Here is a 25,443-nt window from a genome sequence, read left to right as displayed (position 1 = left end):
AAAATTTGACAAACCATTTTCATGCCCAAGCCTCAATAAACATTGACCATCACTAACTTGCTACCCATTTTGATTTTCATACCTAGCCTCAATTGACACATTTTTAAAACCAAGACAGCTCAAGAACCATAATCATGTTTTGATTTCTACCCCAATGCTTTGGCCAAGCAACTTACTAATCATTTTCTCTAGGGTTTCTGCCTGCTTTGTAGGCAAAAAAAGAGCTAAGTTTCCTTAAACAATAGACCAAATAAATAGACCTTTATTTAGCAACTTAAAAGTAAACAGTCATCTGCATTTTGTAAATTTTGTTGGAAAACATTTTACAGAATCAGCTAAAACTATTATAAACTGCTGTTTCAAGCTCAGCATGGTAAACAATTTTATTATCTTTATTATTTTTTCCTAGACATGCTAGTGTTTGGTAAAATGCCAGACACGCCCAGACCTTACATAAAAATTGAACACTTTGACACAAAAAAAACTTCAGAAATCTGATACTTAAAAAAATTAACATGAAATTGAGACTATCAAAGATTCAAAAATTTTGAGCAAAAAGTTTCCAGGACTCTTAGAGGTGAATTCCTGATTTGGTTTTGCATGACAGCAAAATATGATAATAATAATATTATCAAAGCCTTTCTTTGTGTCATCTGCCTCAACAATGGAAATGCTCGCCTTCATGATCATGCTCAACCTCACCCAATAATAGTGTAGATGTTGCTGGGGATTATCTCTAGGAAAATATTTGTAGACTCAAAAGCACTCCACAAGCTGGTCAAGTCATCTGTGTTCAACAACCTGGTTATCTACCAAAGGTGGGTACTCCGGATATCAAGTGACGGTGATGATTGAATGGGCGCAAAAATCAAAACCCAAAAAAATCCCATGCTGAATTTCCAAGCCTTAAAAATTTCCACAAAGCTAAATAAGTTTGGTCGTACTTTATTCGCAGAACTACATGGCCAGGATACATAGGCACTATGATGAATCTTCAGACTGTTTTGAATACCTAAAAAATTCCCCACTTAGCTCATGCCATGCAAAAACATTCTTGCCAAATTTTCCTACCCAAAAAAATCCTGGCATTGAAAATTTCAAACCCAAAAGAGGCCTTTGATAATCTCAGTCACTTGAAATCTGGAGTACCCCCTTGGGGTTATCTTATAGTCTCCATATTGTTCTCTTATGATACTAATTATAACATCTATGTGTAATCTTTAAAGTTGCAACTGAGTAATTCCTGGGATTTTGTTATATCTGCAATAATAATTATTGAAGAAAATAATCCTGTGGTAATTTCTTTTTGCATTTGTTGTATCACCATGTTAAAAGACGAAGGGCAACATTGATGACTCTGACACCCAACACAGAGGATAGAATGTGACCGAGGTCATCCTGTGTTGTAAAACCGTTACTGTTCACAACATGTCTGCCATTAGCTAGTCATCATCAGATTCCTCTCCAGGTTGCCTTATCAAATTTCTCACATTTAGAAGATCAACTAACTTGTTGACATCATTGCCGCAAGCTAAATCATTGATATCTGACGGCATTCTGCTGAAGTGAGAAGGATTGGGCTGCACCCCTCCATCACTTGTTACATACTTGAAAACACCATGAAACTTATCATCATTATAAGTGATGCAAAGGGCAGGGTCTTTGAGTTCCTCCCATGTGAAAAGTAGAGGGTCTGTTTGTGCGCCAAAAGGATTAAAGTCAACTAGCAAAATTTTCTGTGGTGAATACCGGTAGACATCAAATGTAACAGAACTGTCAGGAAATTTGTAAGCTACTTTCTTTCTAAAAAAGTTTGCTATATCACTGCAAATGTCTGTCTCATTTTGCGCAATAAAGTCATAGCAACTTGCTGTGTCTCTTTGGGATATTGCAACCAGGTTGGTGTCCTTGACAAAGCATCTGAATTCTATCCCTGGATTTATATCCTTCCATTTGCGAAGTACCAGCTCAAAACCATCAGTCATTTCACCTTCTCCATCATCACAATGTTTGAAAGAGTCAAAAAGGATGTTAGAAATTTTGTCAGAGCTTTTGAGCAGAAGATAAATATCATTTGGAGATTGGCATTTCAGTGTGCCATCAAATGAGATCCAGGACGCATCTAGAGGGGAACTCCAATTCAATTTGGGAAAAACAGTGCCTTCCAAATCAACAATAGCTTCTCTGATTGCAGAATCCACCTCATTGAACTCCGGAGCACTGATTGCTTGTTCGTTTGGATCTTCATCCAAAGACAGCCATTCCTCTGAATCACTCTCAGCTTCCGCCCCAGACACTGTTGACACAGGTTCTCCGGGTAAGACAACATTATCAGCTTTCAGATAATCAACGAACTCTTTAGGAAGTGGAATTACCCGGCTTCTAATGGTGATATTTTTAAACTTCGGATACCACGCTGAAAAGTTACAATTTAACACGTGTTCTCGTTTCATTTTTCAGCTCACGGTTAGCTTAGGAAGAAATTCACTTTCACTTCACATTAATTATGGCTTAAGGGATTTTTTTTCAACGAAATGTCGTTCGATTTCAAAATGTTTTAACAACATGTGGAACAACATGTGTTGTTTCATCACCGTCGTGGTATTGTATTGTATTATACACGAGTCATTATCGATTTTACGATCTTGCTAACGTGACGCAATTGATTGACCCGTCCGCGCGCGAAGCAAAAGCAAACAACGCAAGAGCTTTTGGGTAACTTCATTGTCTTTTTCTCGATGGCCCGTATAACAACAACATGGCGGCGACCATGAAATGGAAGCGTGTGACAAATTCTACTGGCCCCGTGCCTCGACCAAGGCATGGACATCGTGCTGTAGCAATAAGAGAACTTATGGTTGTCTTTGGAGGAGGAAATGAAGGAATCGTGGACGAATTACATGTCTATAACACAGGTAACGCAGTTTGCGTGGGAGCGAGAAACATGGCGGCCTCTATGTGCTTGGCGTTCGCGCCAGAGTTTTCCCGATGCTGTTTTTAGCCGCTGACGTTTATACTAAGCGTGCTATGTTCTTCACATTAATCAAAATGTTTTATTTACTTTTTTAGCGACAAATCAATGGTTTGTCCCCGCGGTTCGCGGAGATGTTCCTCCGGGATGTGCGGCGTACGGTTTTATTGCGGATGGCACTCGACTAATTACATTCGGTGGTATGGTTGAATACGGGCGCTACTCTAATGAGGTAAATTTTCGCTATTAAGTATTTTTTTATCTGTTCGTGAATATTGGGAAACAGCTTTTGTAGACGTAGCTTAAATCATTTATTTATGCGGCACCTTTTAAGGTTGACGAAAGGGTACACTACGTAACCCTTACGTTGTTTTTTGTTATTATTTTCCCCTGAGAAAAATTCTCCTTGGCCATTTCCGCAGATAATGAGGTCGAGGACTTTTCTTTGTGAAGATAAGTGTGTAATTGATATTGTTTAGAATGCGTTAAATCGGAGCCGAACCTTGATATAGCTTTAAAACGAGTGTTTTGCGTCTGATATATGCGTAGGCGTAAATCAAAGTCAATTTTCGTACAGTCTTGCATATTCACATGTTTTGTATGTTTACACTTCGTTGCGTCGAGCAGTAATCAAACTGTCCTCCAATATACGACGTGAAATAGCACTATTTAGCTTTTTCTTGAAGTTCAAATGTCTGAGAGAACACTGAGCCAGTTTGCTTTTACAATTCAGTTCAAAGATTTTGTAAACTATTGTCTGGAATTTTTGAAATTTTTTTGAGTGTCTTGCAATGTATTTCGTAAAAAATATTGTAATCGTAATATCTCTTCAACATTTTTTTTACAAAAGGAAATGTTTTTGTGCATTTAACTAGAGTGAGAACAATCATGTCTACATCAGCTTTAATTCGGTATGGTATTTTTTTTGTTTCAGGAAATTTTATACCCACTATATCAATCTTTTTTAGTCAACAACATATTTTCTGAAAGTTGATCCAAGAAGAAAAACATTGAATTTAAGTAGTTTTCTTAATTCATTTTTGTTATGTTATTGAGTTGAATAACATGTTATTTTTCATGTGCAATTTTGTGGCAAAAAATCTCTTTGTGGGAAAGTAATTTGAGGCTTGATCCTTCTTGGAGCTATATTATAAAGTTAAATGGTTTGCATTGACAAAAGCTTAAAATTTACGTGCACAAAAGGCTATTTAATGGTCCTTTGTGCATTTGATTATTTTTCAAGAAGCTGGTTATTTTCTCCTAAGGGGCTCAAATAATGGTGTGATTGTTGCAATGTGTGGTTCCAGAAAATATCCATACCCCCCCCCCACGGATGGTTAATGGAAATTCCTAGGGGGTGGGGGGGCAAAAGGGTAGAATTTTCCGAGGGGTACAGGGGGTGCCCACGAGAATAATTTTCCACATGGTTGTAAAAGACGCGATCGATCATACGAGATATATATACTTAAGTATATGTGGATTATTTTGATTTGTAGCACAACAAAAATTAGAAGTAGATGCCCTTTCGAGAAAAAAAACTTCAAGATGTTTGTCTCAAACGTCGATCGTCTTCTTTACTTGGGAGTTCGCTATCATCTCCGCTCTAACGATTTGTCCACTAGCTCTAACGATTTGTTCTAACGCTCTAACGGACTGCTCTTACGATCTAACGGTTGATTCTAAACAGCTAACGGTCGGTCCGTCCAACGTTTGACTTTGACGAAGTCTTTAAATAAATATCGTCCTTCGGGCAAATCGATCGCAATTCTCAACAGGTTACTTCTCCGGGCATAAATTCTAGCGCATCGATTAATAATAATTTCTTTAGGTCGAACATGTATCTAGATTGTGGACTCGACTGCAGATAGTCTGACAAAAACTTACGCTAATCGAGAACAAACGTCGTCTAACTCGGCGATATATTTCTCGAGCTTTGTGTAAACAACTTTATGCAAATTTCTGTTGACATTCAGTGAGCTCGTCGCGACAAAGCGTTGCGTGACGACCCAAATGAGACCTTTGCTGTATTTTATTATTGACTTCTAATAGAGTACCGTTGAAGGCAAGCTGTTTGTCCAACAGACCTTTCGCCAAATCAACTTTTGCCCGAAAATAATAAGGATCTGTTCCTTCTTTGTGGAGAAGACTTTCGATCACGTGCTAGGCAACGAAATAGATCATGTTTCACTGATGTTCATTTCTGAACATGAATCGATGCAAATATGGGACGCAAAATGAATGTTTGCATATTTTGTTCTTTTATAACCCAAATAGGTTTTTTTGTAATTCCTGAGATTTGTTTAACTGCAAGTGTAATTCATTCAAAGTTAAATTTAATTACAAACATCGAGAGATCGACTTTGTGGTGACTTTAGGACCCGAGGCCGAACAAACGATAAACTTTGTTGTAAGTTAGTTTTCTAGTAGATCCGTTTTGAAATTCGAATTTCTTCACATAGTTTAATGTTAAATCAATAGTTAACGTTGAAGTTATGCTGTAAATGTTACGTTTGAGATGAAACTGTCTTAGACAAGACGTGTACATAGGGAAACTTAATTACAGTACCAGACATCAACTTTGTCTAAGTTCGTCTGTAGGTAGATTCGTTTTGAAATTTGAAAATATTCACATAGTTTTATTTCAATGAATAATTCAAATTTAAAGTTATGTTTTAAATGTTTTCTTGAGATGACATGAACTTATTAATCTCTGTTCTGCCTCGCGCGTTTCGCTGGAAGGACTAATAAAAAAGAGAGACCGCTCATAGTCCATCAAGCGTGCTCTACCTACGTAAGAAATACATATTGTCTTGTAAAAGATTACAAATAGGTCAAAGATTATAAAAAAAATGTGTCTTAAGATGAGAACAGTTAATTTTAAGCGGTACACGGTCGATTATCTCTAAATATGGCAAATTAAGACCATGAAAAGGAAAATAGGAAATTCCTGGGGGGTGGGGGGGTTATACATGACCCCTCTGGAACGGAAATTCCGAGGGGGTGGGGGGGTCTAATCGGAAGAACCATCCGTGGGAGGGGTATGGATATTTTCTGGAACCACACAATGTATTATCTACTCAAAAGGTTCTTTTCAACTAAGTTTATACCACTGTTAAAGTGAACATGTGTAAAGAGAGAAAAATCAGATAAAATAGTTTTTTTTTCCTAAAAGCTTTTAAGGAAGAATGTGGTTGCTTAATGATATTCTTGTGAATAAGTAAAATTCATGTCAAGTTTGTGTATCTTGTGTCAGCATCATAACCCAGTTATTCTAAGATACCTGCAGGCACAAAGACATTTACACCAAAAAATATTTATCTTATATAGATCTAGATGAATTATTTTTCTTGTTTTTAGTTCAGCCATAACTCACACATACAGCTATACTTCCTTGAGTGATAGATTCTTACAAGTTGAAAAATATTTACTTGAAAAGTTCAGAGATTAAAACCCAATCATGATTTTCCTTCCCTTGGTTCTGCGTGTTTCTCATTTTCAATGCAAAATAAATTTTGGTTCTCGTGATGGGAAAAGACATATAAATGATGAAAGTGAAAAGTCATTAATTTGTGGCTGGCCTATCTACATTCTAGGGATATAAAACAGACAGGTGATCTTTATCACCCAGCTAAAAGGATTCAACTGGTAATAAAAAATATAAATATCAGTACTGTTCATATATGCAACATTCTAGGGATATAAAACAGACAGGTTATTTTTATCACCCAGCTAAAAGGATTCAACTAGTAAAAAAATAAATATCAGTACTGTTCATTTATTATTTACGAAATAAAAGTGTAACATTATTTCAGTTGTTATCATTAAGTCCTTTTATAAGTTAACCAGAATAAAAATTCACCCTATAGTCAACTTGTTTAATTACATTTTAAGTTTGTTGGCTTAAAAGCTCATTATTTAGTAACATCCATCAAGAAATTTGGAATTTTTTGGCAATTTTTCTGGCAATGTGTCATTATTCTTGAAATATTGTAACAGTAGCTGCTTACAATTCAGGTCATGTTTACAAAAGCTATCACATGGATTTTAATGAACTTTATGAATGGAAAAGTAAATGCTTATAATAAGATGCAGATATATAAGGAGAGCCCACTTCAGTCAAGTACAAGATTTGATCATACCCTGAGAACAGTGCAGAGAATCATTTGCCAATTTGCTATCGATTGCACAATATTTTTATAGGAGACTTCCATTATTATTTATGACTCATAGAGTTGTGTGTAAAAGCAGCTGACTAATATTACAAGCTAACTTGAAAAACGTTTGTCTTCACAGGATTTGTTGTGGTTCAATTTATTTTAACCGTGGTTTAAATTTTATTTTCCTTTGTTTGTAACTCATTATCACCCCCCTGGATAAACACTGGTCTCCCAAAAGGTCTCCCGGGCAGACCAACACTCAGTCTTTAAATAACTGAGAAGAAAGTACTTTCTTAGTAATATATCAGCAAATTGTTGGAATTTCTGGTCTTCTCAGCTAATAAAGGCATGATAAACTGTAGGGTCAGTCTCACAACACTTGCTCACAAAATCAATTCTGTAGGACATTTAAGAGCCAACACACTGTTCATAATAGGTAGGAGATGTACTGGTACTGCCCAGAGTGGTGGTCTATCTCATATTCTCAGTAACATCATGGGGTATTCATAACTCACTGCTTTATTGAAAGTGCACCGTAAGGAGGACTCTGGCAGAAGTCCCCCAACCAGTGTTGTAAATTACTCCTGAAAAGCACTGAGGGGGTAGTGGATAATAAGATATTTTACATTTCACAATTTACCCCCCCCCCCCTCCCCAAAAAAAAGGAAACTAAGGATAATATTCAGCCACAACAGGTGCATACAGTACTGTGCTGACTGTACTTGTACAGTGTACATGTACAGGCACATGTGAAATGTTATCTCTGTTTTCAGATGTACGAGTTGCAAGCCAGTCGGTGGGAGTGGAAGAAGCTGAAGCCCAAAGCACCTAAGTCCCCTGGGGTTTATCCATGCCCTCGACTAGGACATAGTTTCACTGCTGTCAATCACAAGGCTTATCTCTTTGCCGGACTGGCTAATGACAGTGATGACCCAAAAAATAACATTCCTAGGTAAATCTTTAATTCCTAACCTTTGCCTTTTTGTCAGCAGTTTGGTTTGTTTCTTGTTTTGTTTGTGTTTGAAAGAGGATTTGTGTTTATTACCCCCACAGTAGAAATCATTTTACACTTTTGAAGAACATCACTGAACAGATGTAAAAGTTGAATAAAAAGTTACAGGTTGTTTCTGTCATCTATCTGCAGATATTTAAATGATCTCTACGTGGTAGATATACGGAGCAGCAATAACTTACAGTGGGAAGTACCATCAACGTTTGGTATGACACCTTCTCCACGAGAATCACACACTTGTGTTGCTATGTCAGACTCAGACAGTAAGAGACCAAGACTTATTGTTTATGGTGGAATGAGTGGTTGCCGCCTTGGTGATCTCCATCAGTTAGATATTGGTGAGTGAAAGTGCAGTTACACATAAGTTGACCCTACTGGCCAAATGTTTGCCCATGATAATTCAAAGTCAACCATTGAACTGGTAGGAATGTTGCAGTGAGAAATAATTTTCTTTGTATGTGATCAGTGTTGGAGCAGTTAGATATTGGTTTGTGAAAGTGCTGTTAGATATAATTTGACCCCACTGGCTAAATGTTTGCCCATGATAATTCAAAGTCAACCATTGAACTGGTAGGAATGTTGCAGTGATAAATAATTTCATTTGTATGTGATCACTGTTGGAGTTTAAGCCATATAGAGTTTTAGCATCTTACAGACATTTCAGAGTAATCTTTTTAAAAAGTGATGACTTGATTTACATTACAGATACAATGACATGGTCCAAACCAGCTGTCCACAATATGATTCCTCTGCCAAGGAGCCTCCACTCTGCTACCACTATTGGCAAAAGGTTTGTTACCTGTCATTTGCAACTGCTGTACATTTTCTTAGCAAAAACAGTCTGTCTAGTGCATAACACATTCTCACATGGTGTGCCTGTTAGTAATAGTGGACTAATACATCAAGAAAGTCATAGAGAACTTAGAGACTGCCTTTTATTATATCAACACCAATGAAATACCAGGTGAGCTTTCGCACAAAAACTTGATATCTTCACATGTGAAAATAACATGTTATCTTCACATGTGAAAATATCACCTTTGCTATGGCTACATAATAAGTCGCGCCTTTTACACCAAAAAACCATTAAAGTGAAATGGTTTGGTATGTCATTGGTGTTTATATAATAAATAGAACATTACATGGCCGCTTAGAGATACGAAATTTCTCTTCTCATGTTGAAAAAATATTTCACTCATTCGCTGTTCTCACGCGTGAAATATTTTTCAACACTTGAAGAGAAATTTTGTATCTCTGCGTGGCCATGTAACAACATCTATTTATGATGTACTTACTAGGTTTCCTTAATGTGATAATATCTTTTCAATTTTTTTTGTTACTTCTCAGAATGTTTGTGTTTGGTGGTTGGGTACCACTTGTAATGGATGAAGTGAAAGGGAGGCAAGATGAGAAGGAATGGAAATGTACAAACTCTCTCGCTTGTTTAAATTTAGGTATGCCCTGTGATAGTTAATTGATTTAGTTTAAGGTAGTTGTGATAGTTGTCACTAATAAATAGAATCACTGACATAGTGGTTTACTTTAATATGGAGAAATTAAAGTTGAAAAGATCCTACATTCATTTATTGTTGTGTATGATTGAACCAATATTATCATTCAAAGGAAATTTTTCTTTCTTTTCATTGGTCAAGGACCCACCACGTGTCCTGCAAATAACTGCCCACAAAATAATAATGGTCTGCTCATGCACAATCTCGTCCAACTGTGTTTGGCTGCAAATAATATTCCGCTCATGCATAAAAGAAACCGCGCTTTTCTCCTTCCTTTGATCGCTCTTGCGTGAAAATGGCAGATTGCTTTGCTTCCTGAGAATATTCATTACAAAAAAAACTCGGTGATCAAATGATAAAAGAATTATTGAACTCGGTGATCGCAAAATATTTCGGCAAATAATATTGATCTGCTCACCACTGACAAATCACTATATTTTGCTCAACCTTGTCCAGTGATAATATTATTGTTAAGTATTGTACTGCACTTAAATCATGGGTGAGTGCTGCAATTTTTTGTCATTAAAAAAACCACCTTTGATGTTTCCTCAAGACTGTTGTCCTTGTCTTAGGTGTAGTACCAAACATTTTTTGATTCCGTAGTTTAAACACTTTTTTAATTTTTTTTGTCCACAGAAAGCATGTCTTGGGAGAATGTAGTGATGGATCAGTATGATGATTCAATCCCTAGAGCAAGGGCAGGGCACTGCAGTGTGGCTGTGAGTCTCAAAAAGATACTTCTCTTGTGCCTTTTTTATTTGGTTAATGGATTGTAATGAAATGCAAAGCAATAATGCTGTCATTTCAAAGTTGTTGATCAATACTACCATATTAACACAATACCATCTTCCCATTTCCTGTGTCGCACATCCTTCACATGCCTAAAATTGCCCTTCTCCGTCCCCTTTCAACCACCCACCACTCAGGCTGTCACTTACTTTACAAGCATATTTTTAACTAGTAAGTTAATACGAGCTATCATTAAAACTGAATCATTGGATAAGGCAATTCTAGAGCTCTGATTGGCTTAGCCATCATTGTATATGAGCCATTATGCCATGCTTTCCAAATATGGTAACTGTACGCATCTGCTCAAAATTAAAAACAAGCTGAAATTCAGTTGTTTTGGCAAATAAAGTCGCGGAGAATTCTCGATATCTTGTGGGCATTTTTATTCAACAATAATCCACTCACGCTTGCTGGAAAAATGAGTTGATTATAGCCAACTCTCACTTGCTATCACTATCTCATATCCAATGAGCACTGGTGAAATAATATTGTTAATTAGTCATTATTCAAACACAAAATAGCTATAGTTGAACAGTCAAAGAGAGGCCTCATATCACTGTGAACCTGTAGCCAAGCACAAGATTTTGCCAGCAAAACTGCAAGCTCATTTTAAGTAGGCAAAATCAGTGAATTGACTAGAATTCAGTTTTTCAGGATTCTACCATATTTTCTTCCAAATTCTCAGTTTGTTATAAGTGTTAAGTACCTTATTTTTATTTTAATCAGATCAACACCAGATTGTACATGTGGAGTGGCAGAGATGGCTACCGAAAAGCTTGGAACAATCAGGTTAGTTTGAGCGTAAAGTATCTCAGGAGTTGTTCACTTTACCATGTTAATTCCAAATACATCCTTGTGTTCTTACAGTCAGGTAGTGAGTTTTAAAACTAGTTCTGTCTTTTAGATGACTGTTGTGCTGCGCTGCTTCTGTGGGGCTCTTTTCTTATTTTAGTTCACTAGTTATTTAGCTGGTTCTTAGTAGTATTTACTTCACACAGTGTTAGGTTTTTATAGAGTGGGATTTCAAGACAAAATGCTAATAGCATGATTTTTGGCAGGTATGCTGCAAAGACTTGTGGTATCTTGAAACAGGTGTGTATGTGGTTTTATTTCTGCCATGATCACTTTAAAAGCTCTCTGCCTTTAAAATTTATTTCCATAACTCTGAGATATGTTTGTAAGCTCTTTCTTTTTTCTTTAGAAAAACCTCCTGCCCCAACTAGGGTGCAGTTGGTTCGAGCAAGTACCACTACCCTGGAAGTGTGCTGGGGCTCTGTACCTACTGGTATGTTGTTATTTCTGTTTTCACATCTTTTGGTTATTTGCAGTTGATAATCACAGAGATTAATACAGTTTAATGGCAAAGGGTCATTGAGATCAATCCTCATCATAGGCCATGCTTGAACTCAAAATACACAGCCTGTGTGTTACTCATTTTTCTGGTGCAAATAAAGTGCTTTTTTTATTATGTAAAGTGAACTCACATTGTTCTTTGTTTAAGGAAAATTCTAATTTGTAATGTGTGTAATCTGTATCTGCTGTGGATAAAGTTCATTTTCAGGTTCAATGTTTTTCCCTTAAGTTTGATTCAGATTTTCCTTTGTTGCCTAGCCCTAGGTCTTCATAGGAGACCAAGAAAATTGTGGTTTAACATGACAACAGATTTTCCCCACACTTATCTATTTGCTGTGATAAAAACACTTTTTTTGCATCAGGCTGTCTTGGATGTCCTTTAACAGGGTGCAAATAAAGTCAGTCTTAGAGCCCCCCATTCGGGCAAGCTGTAGCTAGCATGTACTAGCCTACAACTCATTTCAACTAGCCCCAAAACCCTTTTTGATTAGCATGATTGATGACAATCTTTCTGTAATTTGAATTTCCCCAAAAACAGCACTTGCCAGTCGGGCAAGTTAAGAACAGAAATCACTAGTCCAATAGCAAAATCCACTAGCCCCGGGCTATCGGACAAGACTTTCTTTACATGCTGTTTAAGTGCTATTGGTACATTTTGTGATTATCTGACATCCCTTTTTTCACAGCTGATGCATATCTACTACAGCTACAGAAGTACGAACTTCCCCCAACACCAGCTGCCACTCCTGTGAAAGCAGCCTTCTCATCCACCGGATCAGGAAGCCCACTAGGGACAAAGACACCAGCATCAGCAACTACACCTCCAAAAGTGGCAGTCAAGGCCTCTCCAGCAACTTCACCCTCTGTTACGCCAACTAAACAGCTAGGCATGGCCACACAGAAAGTTGTAATGCAGTCGCCATCACAGACTGCTAAGCCCAAAGCACAGCCAATGGCATCACCAGCCAAGCCTGTCATTCAGAAACAAAGTCCAGCCGCCAGTCCTGTGCCAGCTGTGGCTTCTTCAGTTACGTCAACAGGTACGTCAGTAACTCAGGCATCCCCAGCCACGGCATCTACTGCAGTATCTGGTATAAAGACAGTTGTTCAAGGCCAGCTTGTCAATCAGGGTCAAGCAGCTTCAGCAGGTACAATAACTGGTCAGGGACTTGCACTGATTCGAGCACCAGTTCAGCTTCCTCCTGGAGTTCAGGCTACCATGATCACCAACGCTCAGGGCATCCCTGTCATGCGACTTCAGGGTGCAGGGATTCAAGGAACAGCACCTGTGACGATAGTCACCACCCAAGTTGGTGCAACGCAACTACAAGGAGCAACCATCGTGCGTATGGCCGCCCCAGTTGGCAACCCTGCGTCAAGCGGAACCACAACTGGAACAGTTCTGAGGTTACCAGTGCAGAGTGGAACCAGTAATGTGCCAGGGACAGCTGTGTTAAAGATTCCTGTTACAACTTCAATCCAGCTGCCTGGTGCGACAGGTCTGACCATGACAGCCATAGCAGGAAGCAGTGGCCAGGCTGTGATTAGACAGCAACTTCCTGTGACACTGCCTGCAAACTTACCCCCAGGAACACAGCTTAAAGTAGGACCACAGGGTCAGCTGACTGCTGTAGGCCCAGGTGGTATTCCTGTACAGCTCACCCTGCAGAATGTCAAGACACAGCAGGTGGCAACAGGGTTGCAAGTTCAGTCCGGTGCCACTATAGGAACCCCAACAGTTGTGCAGCTAGCAGGTGCTTCTCCTGTGAAAGCAAACATTGCACAGCTGACAACATCTTCAGCAGCTACAGCAAAAGTCACACAGGCTACCCAAAGCTTAGTTACAAGCACCAAACCTGCAGTGACATTGACAGTGGCTCCAGTTGCCAAGACAGTGATGACCACAGCATCTGTCACTCCATCATCAGCAGTTGTAACTGGACAAACCACTCTTGTCAAGAAGCAGATTCCTCCTTCTGCAGCAGTGTCTCCTGCCACTGCTCAGGTTATCACAGGGCAGGAACAAAAGACCTCAGCAACTGCAGTGTCAATGTCAGGCCAGCCAGTGAAAACAACCATGTCCAGCAAACAGACAACTGTAGTGACGACACTTACAACAAGACAACAGTTTACCAAAACAATGGTTACAGGGACAATCAGCACCTCTGGAGCAGTATCTGTAACAACTGTCTTGCCTTCTAAGGTGAATCCCCCAGCAACATCAACAGCAAAAGCTCCAATACCACAAGTGACAACAACATCTGTCTCTGTCACCAAAGCAAGTTTGCCCACCACTACCATTGCAAGTATACCTGCTGTCGTCAAGACCAACACAGCAGATTCCACTACAAAAAGTAAAACAACAACATCGTCAACTACAACACTATCAACTCATGCCACACCCAAAGCCATTGTCAGTGTTGCCAAGGCAACAGCAGCCGAGTCCACAATGCAATCATCTGTGACGCAGATGTCAAGATCAGCAGTTGCACCCACTAGTACAGCAGGAATTGTGAAAGCAGTCACCACTGCCCCTGTTGTTTCCTCAGTAACAACTCCGCTGGTGTCTTCGACAGTGTCCAGTAACACACCAGTGGCAGTAGTATCTCCACTGATTACCACAACACGGCCTACTGCCTCTGTCACAAGAGCTTCCACCGGAATTGTGTCAACCAGTTTGCCTCAAACAGTCACTACAAGCTCCGCACAGGTGACTACTGCTATGTCGCGCACTGTGAATGATGGAGCAGGTATAAAGGCTGACAGATCAGCTACACCAGCCCTGATATCAAAGGTAAAGTTTAAATTTCTAGATGTAGGTTTCTAGCTATTGCAAAGCAATAGCTAGAAATATGCTTGAAACAAAATATCCCAAAGTATGTAGCATCTAAGTGGCCCAAATATCATAGTACAAGAGATTTGCAACAAAATTTTGCATGTTCTTATTCTGGAATACAATCAATCAAATGCGCCAGTATGAATTAAGAAAGGTAATTTATCTTTTATGGGAGTGCAGAGCAGTTGTAACAGACAAACTGAAATAATCCATGTTTGAGTTCCATATTAAAAGAGGTTAATTTATTGATGAGAGACTCTTAACTGGTGTGGTATTTTGCACTGTGACACACAAATAAGGAATATACAGCAGCCTAAACCACTCAGCCATGCTGCCTTGTCCATTTTTTTATTATTATTGAATGCAAGCACTAGGAACATATTTTAGTGGCCAGGAAAACTTAATCGCGTTGACTTATTTTCAGGCTCAAAAACCAGTGAAACCTAGCTATACCAGAAAAGTACAGTCTTCAAATCAGTGGTATGATGTAGGAATCGTCAAAGGAATCTCCATGATGGTCACACATTACTATTTATCTCCTGAAAGTACAACAAATGAGGTGAGAGAAGCTAGATTGCTTGTGATGTACCGGTAGTTGAAGGCCTTTGACTTTCATCAATACCTAAAATTAAAGAAAAATAGTGAAAAGCAAATTGTATCATGTGAAAGTACTGCTGGAGAAGTTTGATTTGAATGGTCACGCAACACGATTTCATCCACTGGTTCAAAAGTCAGAACTACATACTAAATAAATAGTACTATGTGAAAATACTGCTGAAGAGGTTTCATTTAAATGGTCACACAATAGGATTTCATCCACAGACTCAAAAGTCAGAACTACATACTAAACAAATAGTACCATGTGAAAGCACTACTGAAGAGGTTTCATTTGAATGGTAACATCATAGGATTTCATTCACAGACTCAAAAGTTAGAACTACGTACTAAACAAATAGTACCATGTGAAAACTCTGCTGAAGAGGTTTCATTTGAATGGTCACACAATAGGATTTCATCCACAGACTTAAAAGTCAGAACCACTGTTGTCTCCATTTAAACTGGAGTTGGAATGTAAAAGTTAAATGAATTTTGCGTGAAATTCAAAGGTGCGCGATCTGAATTACTAACATGAGCCATATTTTCAAACAACCTTGGACTTAGTTAATATGTACCCTTTCTTTTGAAAGAAAATGTTGTGAAAATGTTAAAGACAAAGTATTTCATTTCAAACTTGTTCAAACTTACGACATACGAATGAGGTCTTAATAAAGTTATCAAATAGAAACCTTTTGGTACTTTTGAACTTGTAGGCCAACCTTGACATTGAAAGTGGCTCTGAACATAATTTAAAGAAGCAGGAGCTTTTACCAGGAACGGCGTACAAATTTCGAGTAGCAGCCATCAATGCTTGCGGAAGAGGACCATTCAGTGATGTGTCTGCTTTTAAAACATGCCTACCAGGTGAAAAAGTCAACTAACCACTCTACATTTGTTTCCCCTAACTACGGGAACTTTCCAGTTTTCCTAAACGTCACCAACTACATGTACTTCGAAGGCTTCTATGTAAAACTTTTGGAAACCCTAAGGTGGAGGGTGGGGGAAATCCTGCATGAAAGTGACACGGATGCTCATCGTCTAGCTTCCCACGAGGAAGGAGCGCGTAAAAAAGCCGTAAAAACGTCCGCGTGGAAGGCTACTCATCGTCTCGTCTAGGGGTAGAAATTGCAGATTTTTGTGTCTTTTGGGGTGTTAACGTATCACGTAGAATTATGCTCAAAGAAATATCTCGATTAAACGAAACAATTTCCCTCATACTGTACTGGAGTATGGTCTCCTTTAGGCAACAAATGAAGCCTGATCCACACCACGCCGGTCTCCATACGGGGTTTGTTATAATTATCTGAGGACTAGGTCTACCTAAAAGAGAAAGAAGTACAGTTGTATCTCCCAGTGAACTTGAGTGGAAGATCGTCTTCGAAGAGAGCTCTTGAGTCGAATAGCTCTCCGTTTGTTTTGGATGCTTGAGGGCTTTCAATTTTGACAGAGGGGAGGTCGGAAAAAATTGTTGGACAGCCCTTTAGGGCTTGATAAAGGAATAAATGAAGTCAAGGGGTGGGTTGTGATTTTTTTTTCGCTATCTAAAGAGGAAGGGAGGGGGCAAAAATTCATCGATGAATCATTATAATCCTTAATTAATCCTGAACTTTTCTGAAACAACCGATTCCTAACTCAGATATCTTTTATTTATTTCTTCCCTTTAGGTTTTCCTGGAGCTCCATCAGCAATTAAAATCAGCAAGGTTTGTGTAGTACTGTTTAAAAAACGAGCAGGAGTTTGCCTCGAGTTTAAAAACCTGATAATACGCGAGTACGTGTTTTTTGAACGGCTTCAAAATCTCTGATATAGATCAACTCATTTTTGCACAAATATTTAGACTTGAAGTTATTTTGTTCTAAAATATTGGACGTAAAGTTTAGCTGTGTCTTTATCAGATATAAAGACACTCATTAAACATTAATTTCTTTCGTTTTTTCTTCATGAATTATTAAAGTGCTTTTGAATTAGATGTTGATAAGAAGAAACGTAAATTATGTACAGCTTTCCAGCTTTGTAGAGTAGTCAGGCTTAAACACTTTTTCAGTTGGTCGTCAGTAACAGCACCCCGTCAACAGAGGCTTTCTTTCACCCGATCGATTTTTGCGTACTCGAGAAAGACCCTGCGTGATTCGAGTAAGATAATTGTGGGGCGTGCACGGCATGTTGCTGGGATATAGTTTCGAACCTATGCCTAAAAGCCGTGCGCTTGCTACAGCGGGCTTGTTTATGACCATTGGTTTACCAAAAAATGGATGCTCACTTTCGAAAACCAAATTTGGCGGGAAAAAATAATATTGACGTGTCTAGCAGTTCGGGCTGCGGTGATCCAATGGTTTGGTGTCAAGTCGTTTTGCCCGAAAGTCGGTTCGCGCGATAGCAGTTCGCCCAGACTAAGTCGATTCGCCCGAAGCGTATTTGTCGTTCTTTAAGCCTGAAAAAGGGAATAAGCATAGAAAGACAGTGACCGCACATGTGGAATCCAAGGGTAACTAAACACCTCGGAAGGTATGTTCACCATGTTGTACAGTGTTGAATGTCATCGGGCGAATCGACTAATTTCCCGGCGAACGCCGTCGGGCGAATCGACTTTCGGGCAAAACGACCGCAATTCAGTGGTTTGACAGGATTCGGTCAGAGCGTCCTTTTCTCCTCCTCTTTCAAGAAGACAAAAAAAGGTGCAATAACAGTAAAAATTTAATCTTATTTCCTGTTTGGATAAATCAGAACGCTGAGGGAGCTCACTTATCGTGGGAAGCACCGTCCAATGCCGCTGGTAATGTAAGTGAATACTCCGTGTACCTCGCCATACGCAGCCAGTCAAACAACCAGTCAGACGACAAACCAGTAGCAGGGCTGACGTCATCAAGTTCGGGCCCAGTCCAGCTCGCTTTTGTACGTGTGTATTGTGGTGCCCAGCCCACCTGCACTGTCAGCACGGCCACTCTTCAAAGCGCGCATATCGACTTCTCGACCAAGCCAGCCATTATCTTCAGAATTGCTGCCAAAAACGACAAAGGGTCAGTATAAATTGAACGTTTTCTACATCTCATACTTTTATATATATATACCTAGTACCTACTTCTGGTACCTAGTATTTGATTTTCTTCACTTTGTTAATTTCTTTTTTCAACTTATTTTTTTAGTTACGGCCCAGCAACTCAAGTCAGATGGCTCCAAGGTAAACACCGTAGTGTCTAAATAAAACAGTTATTTCGGATTTTTGTGATCGATAAGCCTTTTATGTTGCTATTCGTAAACTTCTGATTTCATGGACACGGGTTACTCTGTTATTTTTCATTTGTTAAACAGATATGAAAGACTTAAAAGATGGACAACTTGCTATGAAAACAACAGCGAAAAGGTCGGCCGCAGACAGGTGAGAACTAGATAATTCTGTCACTACTGATTGAGTGGTTTCGTAAGTGTAAGACTACTTTAAGCTGCTGACTAAGTTCATGGTCCTTTAGGTTGTATGATACGAGAGAACGACTGGAGAACTGACAATTTGACTAACAATAGACGACTGTTTAACTGTGACAATAGACGGATCGAAACGCACCAATTACTGATTACGAGTCTTCATAGCCACAACATCACGGCTTTATTGACAGACGACCAATAACATCGCGACGTAATTGACCAATCAAATCAATAACCAGAGTATAATACCATCAACTGACGTGATACAACTCACTTTGACTCCGAAGATGACTACCGCGCAGGTTTTCGAAACGTCAGTCACTTTCAACAACAACAGTCCTATTCAGGACTACGTTCACCCAGACGATCAAACTCAACCTACTTTTGAGGTGACTCCTGGGTTCAAACCTTTCACAGATCAGAGATATGTTGCGCAATGTGAGACTGGAAGCGGACAAGCGTTAGTTATGATTGGTCGATGGTATTCAAGGCAACCATTAACCAATAGTTATAACTAACGCTTGTCCACTCAAGCGATCCCAGAAATCGTCGCGCGCGAAAGTTTTTTCTAGAGTGGGAGATTGATAGATGTGGCTTTTGTCTTTGTTCCCTTAGCCGGTCAGCGGAATCGTCCAAGAGAGCCAAGAAAGAAAAAGACAAACGCGAAGAAAAGGTAAAGAAAGAGAAAGAAGCAACAGAAGATATAACGCCAAAAGCCGAACCAAAGGACACATGATATAAAACATATATTCAAATACTCTTTATTTTATGTAGATACACATTCTTATTTAGATACACGTTCTCGGTATTGATGATAGAAACGAACATATTTATTTATGACGTTTGAAGGCGGTTTTTTTGTTTCGACCGTTTTGCGTGGGAGGTGTTTGGGTTTCACTAGCAGTGCAAGCACAAAAGCGAGGGCGTTATTTCACCGTGAAAACGGTCCAGTCACAAGCCAAAGTTATGCTTGCGTCGCTTGTTAAAACCAGGTTTATGCAAGCTTCCATATTGTCAGAGTTGCGTGACGAACAAGTGACACGTCACGCAATGGACAGCGGAAGAGGCTCCTTCGACAGTGTTGACCGGTTTTTGAAAATTTCGAGAAACACTGTTTTGCGAACCTACTTGTTTCTGTTTTCGTATTGAGAACGTGTCATTGCTTTTACCGTGAAGGGGAATGGTGTATAGTATCTATGTAAGTACCTGTTTTAACACAGCCTGGATATCAGGCAAAAAACTCTGGAGAAAGTTGTTGCTCACGAATACTTTTAGACCAGTTACGCATCAGTTGAGATACACGTGGTGGCTTGCTATTTAACCAGAGACCTCGGATATTTTGGCAAAGTGGGAAATGGGCAGGGCGTTTTTGTTGGAAATTGTGGAGTTTATTCCCGAATGCAAACAAAAGCATTGGCGGATTCAGCTATTTAATTTGGCAGGGGCCCGGCTTATCCAGACCAGCCTAAGATAACAGGGGGCCTGACCTCGAAAATAATTTTTCTCAGCCCTGCCGGCTTCAGTTTGGCCAAAAACTACGAGGGGGCCTGGGCACCTCCCCTAATCCACCAATGAAAAGCCTCGCATGTCCTTGAGAGAACTGAAGTAAGTTTTTAGATTTCGGAGAAAAATTTCAGAATTCGCGTGTTCTTCACTCATTGCGGGCGAAAGTAGAAGAAAGAAGTCTTTACTCCAACTCACATTTGGTGAGTAGCTGGTGAAAGTATTTCTGATGGGTCTATTGTACTACTAACTTGGACAGATCTTATCGGCTGTCTTAGTGTAGATATTGCGAAGCCTCGTCTTATTGAACTGACCAGACAGGTGATTCCGCCGGGTCAATCTTGCTAGCGTGGAAAATTGAAAGGGAAAACTAGAGGCGCTTTCGTTGCGATTTGTCGATGCATATCACAAGGCTTGAAACATGTTTAGAACACGTTTCAGTCATGTTCAAACAACTTGTCGTTGCAGAACAAAACTTTGGGACAAAACTTTGCACTGGAAATCGCAACAAAATACACCGGCCTTTTGTGGCTTACCTCTCCGACAGAAGACACCCATTGTTACAAATTATTTGTTTGCTTCTTCAATATTAAGAAACACTCAATTGACAATCCAATTATTTTAGGAAAATTTTCTTTCCTATAAAACGTTGTTCCGTAAACCCATAATACGTCAGTTGCAAATCTCCCAGAATGCACCTTATTTATCCCCCCCCCCCCCCCCAAAAAAAAAAAAATTGCCTAACCGTTTTCTTTTTTTTAATTTTTTTTAAATATTTTTTTTCATTTCTCCTGGGTATTACAGCCGCCCCAAGAGAAATTGAAAATAATGCTTGTGCAAAATTCTGGGGGCAAATAAGGTGCATTATGGGAGATGTGCACGTGGCGTAGATCAGTGAACATGTTTTCCATACATTCCTTGCGATACTTCTGAGGAGAAATTGTTGAAAAGTTTAAATTCATCTCGCGTTTCCAGTGTGGTTTCTTTTCCCAACGCAAACCTCTTGTGTTTTTTGCACTATTGGAAATTCAGGAAACTGTAAATATTAAAGTACACTCAGATTTTTTTGTTCATCAGGAAAGACGACCATTTTCAGAAATATTACGTTGTAGCTGCAGTATAATTTATTCCGTTGTAGTATAAGTAGCTGACAACAGATTTTACTTAACTTAATTAGTGACGTAAGCTAAATGTTATACATTTATTTCAGGAAAATATAACCTTTTACGCTTACAGAGAGGCGTTGATGACAGTTAGTACAGTATTCTGTATGTCTTGTGAACTGTTCATAGTCCCTAAGTCCCCTATTTTTCCCTAATATCTTCGAGATCGTGCGCTTTGCGTTACGGGTAGCCATCGTGGATGAGTGTAAAAAGCCCCAACGCTTGCTCCCTCGGTAGATATAAAACCAAGATGGCCGCCCATACCGATAAGCGCTCGATCGTGACGATCTTACGAAAAATTAGGGGACTTTGAACAGTCTACATGTTTTGTCATTAGTCATTCATGTGGTCAGTGTAACTCTGATCTATTAACCTGTCAAGAGAGAGACAAGTGCTTCCCATTAAAGAACGAGGCTTGCAATATATTTATGCCACTTTGTATCTCTGGTGTGTCTTCTTTCAGTCCAAGTCAGATTCTTCAAGAATTTTAAACGAGAGCAAACTGGGTGATAAGTTTCCCAGCCGCCTGGACTTCCCAAAGGAGGTTTTTTGGCCCTCTGAGCCCGTAAAGTCATCCCGAAAAAACAACAACAATCATGCCTGACACAACGCTTTGTTTAGAAAACATGTCAAACATTTTTTTTCTCTTATGAGGTATATTGGTTGGTCATTAGTAAATTGACTGACCTTTCTTTTTGAAACAGAGTTGGCTCAGTGAAATGTTTGAACCCAGGAGTCATTTCAAAAGTAGGTTGAGTTTGATCGTCCGGGTGAACGTAGTCCTGAATAGGACTGTTGTTGTTGACATTGACTTAGCTCAGAGTTGGCTCAGATACTCGTTTGGTCACTGGAAAAATCGTCGCGTGTAAAAGGGCGCGCGCGCAATTCCAACATTTACCAACCGATTTTGACGTTCTTTCTGTAAACCTCCTAATCCTGAGAAAGAACGTTTCATTACCCTGCGCGATAGCGACATTTCCAGCAAAAGCTTTGATCCTGCAGTAATTATTATTAGATGATAGAGCGGTTTTCATTTGAGTGTCGAAAAGTAATTGGTTTTGCACTTTCTACACGATGCGATTGGCTTAAAAGATTCGCGCCACCTTTTCATCCAATCAGAAGTAAAACCAAAGCCAATTGTGACGCGCTCGCATGCATTTTCCCGCGCTTTGCGTCAGCCACATGTAATTACTTCGAGTTTTGATTGGTTCAATGTATTGTCTGTGTCCTATGTGATTGGCCAGAGTAATTACTTTGGTTTTGGTTTTACGACACTCAAACGAAAACCACTCTAACGCTCAGAAAAGAGACCAAGATCGTTCGAAACAATCGCTGATTCTAATTGGTTTCGGGTTCATTCGGAATTTCAAAGCCGCAGTGACGTATTTTTGAATTATGACGGAGCTCTTTTTTAAAGTATCGAAGCTGTTTCCAGGAAGAATGTAATCATTTTGCGCGTTCAGCTGGACGATGATAGTTGCGTCTAACGCGGCCCGAGGGACCTCGAATAAGGCATTAATTAAGAAAGTAACTGGGTTAGTTGTTGTTGTAGCCGTGTGTGTAGTGGTGGTTGTTATTGTCTTAAACGTTTTAAAAACCTTTGGAGATTCTGATGACGATTCACAGGAGGAAAGGAAATTTGAAGGTGAGTCGTTACAGAAAAAAAGTCTACAAAAGTCAACCATCTGTTTAAAGCAAATGTAAGGTCAAATTGTTTTACAACAAACACCTCGGAGCTTTTTCTCTACCACCAGTCATCCCTGCCATTCCTGCCATGGGAGCGAAGAGGCGAGACTAGGAACGAGTTCGCTACTCAAGTTTGCAAGCGCATTCGCCCGCCAAATTGCATATTCAAGCGTCGTGCACATGATTGACAACAAGCCTGTTAATAATTCCCTTCATTATCAGGAAAAACTAACTTGCCATTTTTTCCCCCTGCAAAGCTCGTGTCCTGACAAACAATGAAGCGGTTGGTAATTACGGCCCCACAATTCTTAAATACCATGGTGTTCTCAAGCATGAAGTGAAGGTTTCTTCAGAACGTCGGGGAATTCAGCTCTGGACTGTTCCAACTTCCGGTATCTGGTCAATTGAAGCTCGTGGGGCCTCTGGCGCTGATGGGATACTTGCCGGCGGATCCGGAAATAAAAGACGTGGAGGATACGGAGCCACTGTAAAAGCAAAGTTTCAATTACACAAAGGAAAAATACTCAAGATTCTAGTTGGACATGAGGGGTTACGTGATTACAGGGAAGCGCATCGTCCTGGGGGAGGGGGTGGTGGAACTTTTGTAGTGAATCAAGATGGTAGACCGCTGATCGTTGCTGGTGGAGGAGGAGGTGGCGGGCTCCCCAAAGGAGGTGAGAACGTTTCGTTTTGCAATTTGACGACAATAAAAACGGTAAAGAAATTCACTGCAAAAACCGTGGACGAAGATCCTGTATGGTTGTCCATGTTAATTGGATCTCCAGAAAAGAGATTTAATCAGCTGTTTTGTATTGCGATATTCTCCATATCTATATAATCTTGTAATTCCAATCGAAAAATTTAGTAACAACCGTATTACCTGAAGAAGGCTGGACTGGCCAGTCGAAATATCCGTTAAAGTACGTTTTCAATACACGTTGCTATCAGCTTTGCAGTAGTCTTTGGACTCCTCGTTTTTTGTAAAGAATAAAAACGTTTCTAACTGACCGAAGTCATTTAAAGCTGTTTGCAGATCTAGTCTCATTTACCACCAAACAAGAAGAAAGTATGGCCCAGGCCAGGCCCCATTGAGCGTTTGAACATTTTTTATTTTTATATCACCAGCACAAATACACTGCACTGTTTTTTAGCTCACATAGCACGAGCACAGCGCATATCTGCTTAAGATGGGCTGTACTACCCTTTGCAGATCACACGTTTAGATTTAGATTTAGAAGTGACCAAAATAATATGAGCGTTTTGTACACAAAAGTCGATGATGTATACGTTAATTAATGATAACTCAAAATTGATAACTTTATAACAAAAAAAAGCATATTTATGAATGAACGACGTCGAGAGTGATACCTCAGATCAGTTTTAGTTTTCCAGAATTTTCAACATCTTGCCTTTTCATATTTTAATTCTCAGCTTTTCGTCAAACACGTGGTGGAGGAGGCCGAAGGAGGGATGAACCGTCGTCCTTGGTCAGCGGTAGTGAGGGTTCTGGAGGGAAACTCCTGGACACAAGCAACGGAAGCGAGACAGTTATTACAGATTCCACTGGACACCACAAAGTGATCGCGGGAGCTGGAGGAGGAATGTACAGTAGTGGCGTTGGCTATGATAAAAATTGGGGCGGTAAAAGCTTTCTTGAGGGAGGCAAAGGTGGAGAAGCAAAACCAACCGCCACAGAAGTATTTCCACACGGAAGCATGGGTCTAGGAGGATTTGGTGGGGGTGGTGCTGCGGGGTTGTTGCCCGGCGCAGGGGGAGGGTACTCGGGAGGGGGTGTAAAAGGTTGCTTTCTGCAATGTAATGGTAATGACGGCGGAACGGCTGAAGGAGGAAGCTCGTATGTTGACAGTCAGGGAATCTCTCCCTCGTATAAGGAAGATAAAAACAAAGGTCCTGGAAGAGTTTACTTAAGACTAATGGCTGAAGATGTTGAGGAAACATAGTAACAAAAGAAGCCAGATTTTATCTTGGGTACTTTGCAACAAAAAATTAAAATAAACAACTTTTACTTTTTGAGCATGTCGAGTACCATTCAGACGACATTATGGTCAAAAAATAAATCACACGGTGGACTGTCCTTTTCCTGTTATACTGTACTCTGTATGGATTAACAAATCTCATGGAAAACTGGGAAAGACGTGTAAATTTCTGCTCTTTGAAGTGAATAAGTGAAAAGGAATCCCTTATGATCTCACCTCTCCTTAATTGCTTGTCTATTTATTTGTTTGCCAAATGCGCTTAGCCTATTTCAATCTCTCAGTCAGCTGGAACAGATGCCCCCTGCCTCCTCATTATCAGAAACTCATAAGGGGTTGAAAACCCTTATGAGTTTCTGTCATTATTTATTACATATTTATCCTTTTTTTGGCAGGAGCCAGCTCCTGATTTTGGCTTGTCCCGACTATTTAAGAGTCTGGAACAAGACAC

General features: G+C 39.6%; 3 protein-coding genes across 3 annotated transcripts; 2 read left to right on the top strand and 1 right to left on the bottom strand.

Moving 5' to 3' along the window:
• Nucleotides 1-246: 246 nt before the first annotated feature.
• LOC140947711 (cell division cycle protein 123 homolog) lies at nucleotides 247-2,555 on the bottom strand. The gene has a single exon (XM_073396886.1). It carries the CDS (start codon nucleotides 2,451-2,453, stop codon nucleotides 1,443-1,445), a length of 1,011 nt encoding a protein of 336 aa, XP_073252987.1. The 5' UTR covers nucleotides 2,454-2,555; the 3' UTR covers nucleotides 247-1,442.
• Nucleotides 2,556-2,719: 164 nt separating this feature from the next.
• On the top strand, nucleotides 2,720-21,737 carry LOC140949246 (host cell factor 2-like). The gene is made up of 18 exons (XM_073398473.1): nucleotides 2,720-2,915; nucleotides 3,070-3,203; nucleotides 7,902-8,080; nucleotides 8,273-8,478; nucleotides 8,846-8,930; nucleotides 9,488-9,594; nucleotides 10,288-10,370; nucleotides 11,167-11,229; nucleotides 11,499-11,532; nucleotides 11,642-11,725; nucleotides 12,480-14,587; nucleotides 15,054-15,188; nucleotides 15,940-16,090; nucleotides 16,891-16,928; nucleotides 17,951-18,243; nucleotides 18,370-18,404; nucleotides 18,536-18,602; nucleotides 19,262-21,737. The coding sequence occupies exons 1-18, from the start codon at nucleotides 2,759-2,761 to the stop codon at nucleotides 19,380-19,382; spliced, it is 4,080 nt and encodes a 1,359-aa protein (XP_073254574.1). The 5' UTR covers nucleotides 2,720-2,758; the 3' UTR covers nucleotides 19,383-21,737.
• A 987-nt stretch (nucleotides 21,738-22,724) lies between these two features.
• Nucleotides 22,725-25,121, top strand: LOC140949248 (uncharacterized). Its single transcript, XM_073398475.1, has 3 exons — nucleotides 22,725-22,957; nucleotides 23,256-23,672; nucleotides 24,430-25,121. Exons 1-3 carry the CDS (start codon nucleotides 22,783-22,785, stop codon nucleotides 24,957-24,959), a joined length of 1,122 nt encoding a protein of 373 aa, XP_073254576.1. The 5' UTR covers nucleotides 22,725-22,782; the 3' UTR covers nucleotides 24,960-25,121.
• The last annotated feature ends 322 nt before the right edge of the window (nucleotides 25,122-25,443 follow it).

The sequence above is a fragment of the Porites lutea genome, chromosome 9 (assembly GCF_958299795.1).
Source record: "Porites lutea chromosome 9, jaPorLute2.1, whole genome shotgun sequence".
NCBI classification, from domain to species: domain Eukaryota; kingdom Metazoa; phylum Cnidaria; class Anthozoa; order Scleractinia; family Poritidae; genus Porites; species Porites lutea.
The sequence above is the reverse complement of the archived record's forward strand: the minus strand, read 5'-3'. Positions and strand labels throughout refer to the sequence as shown.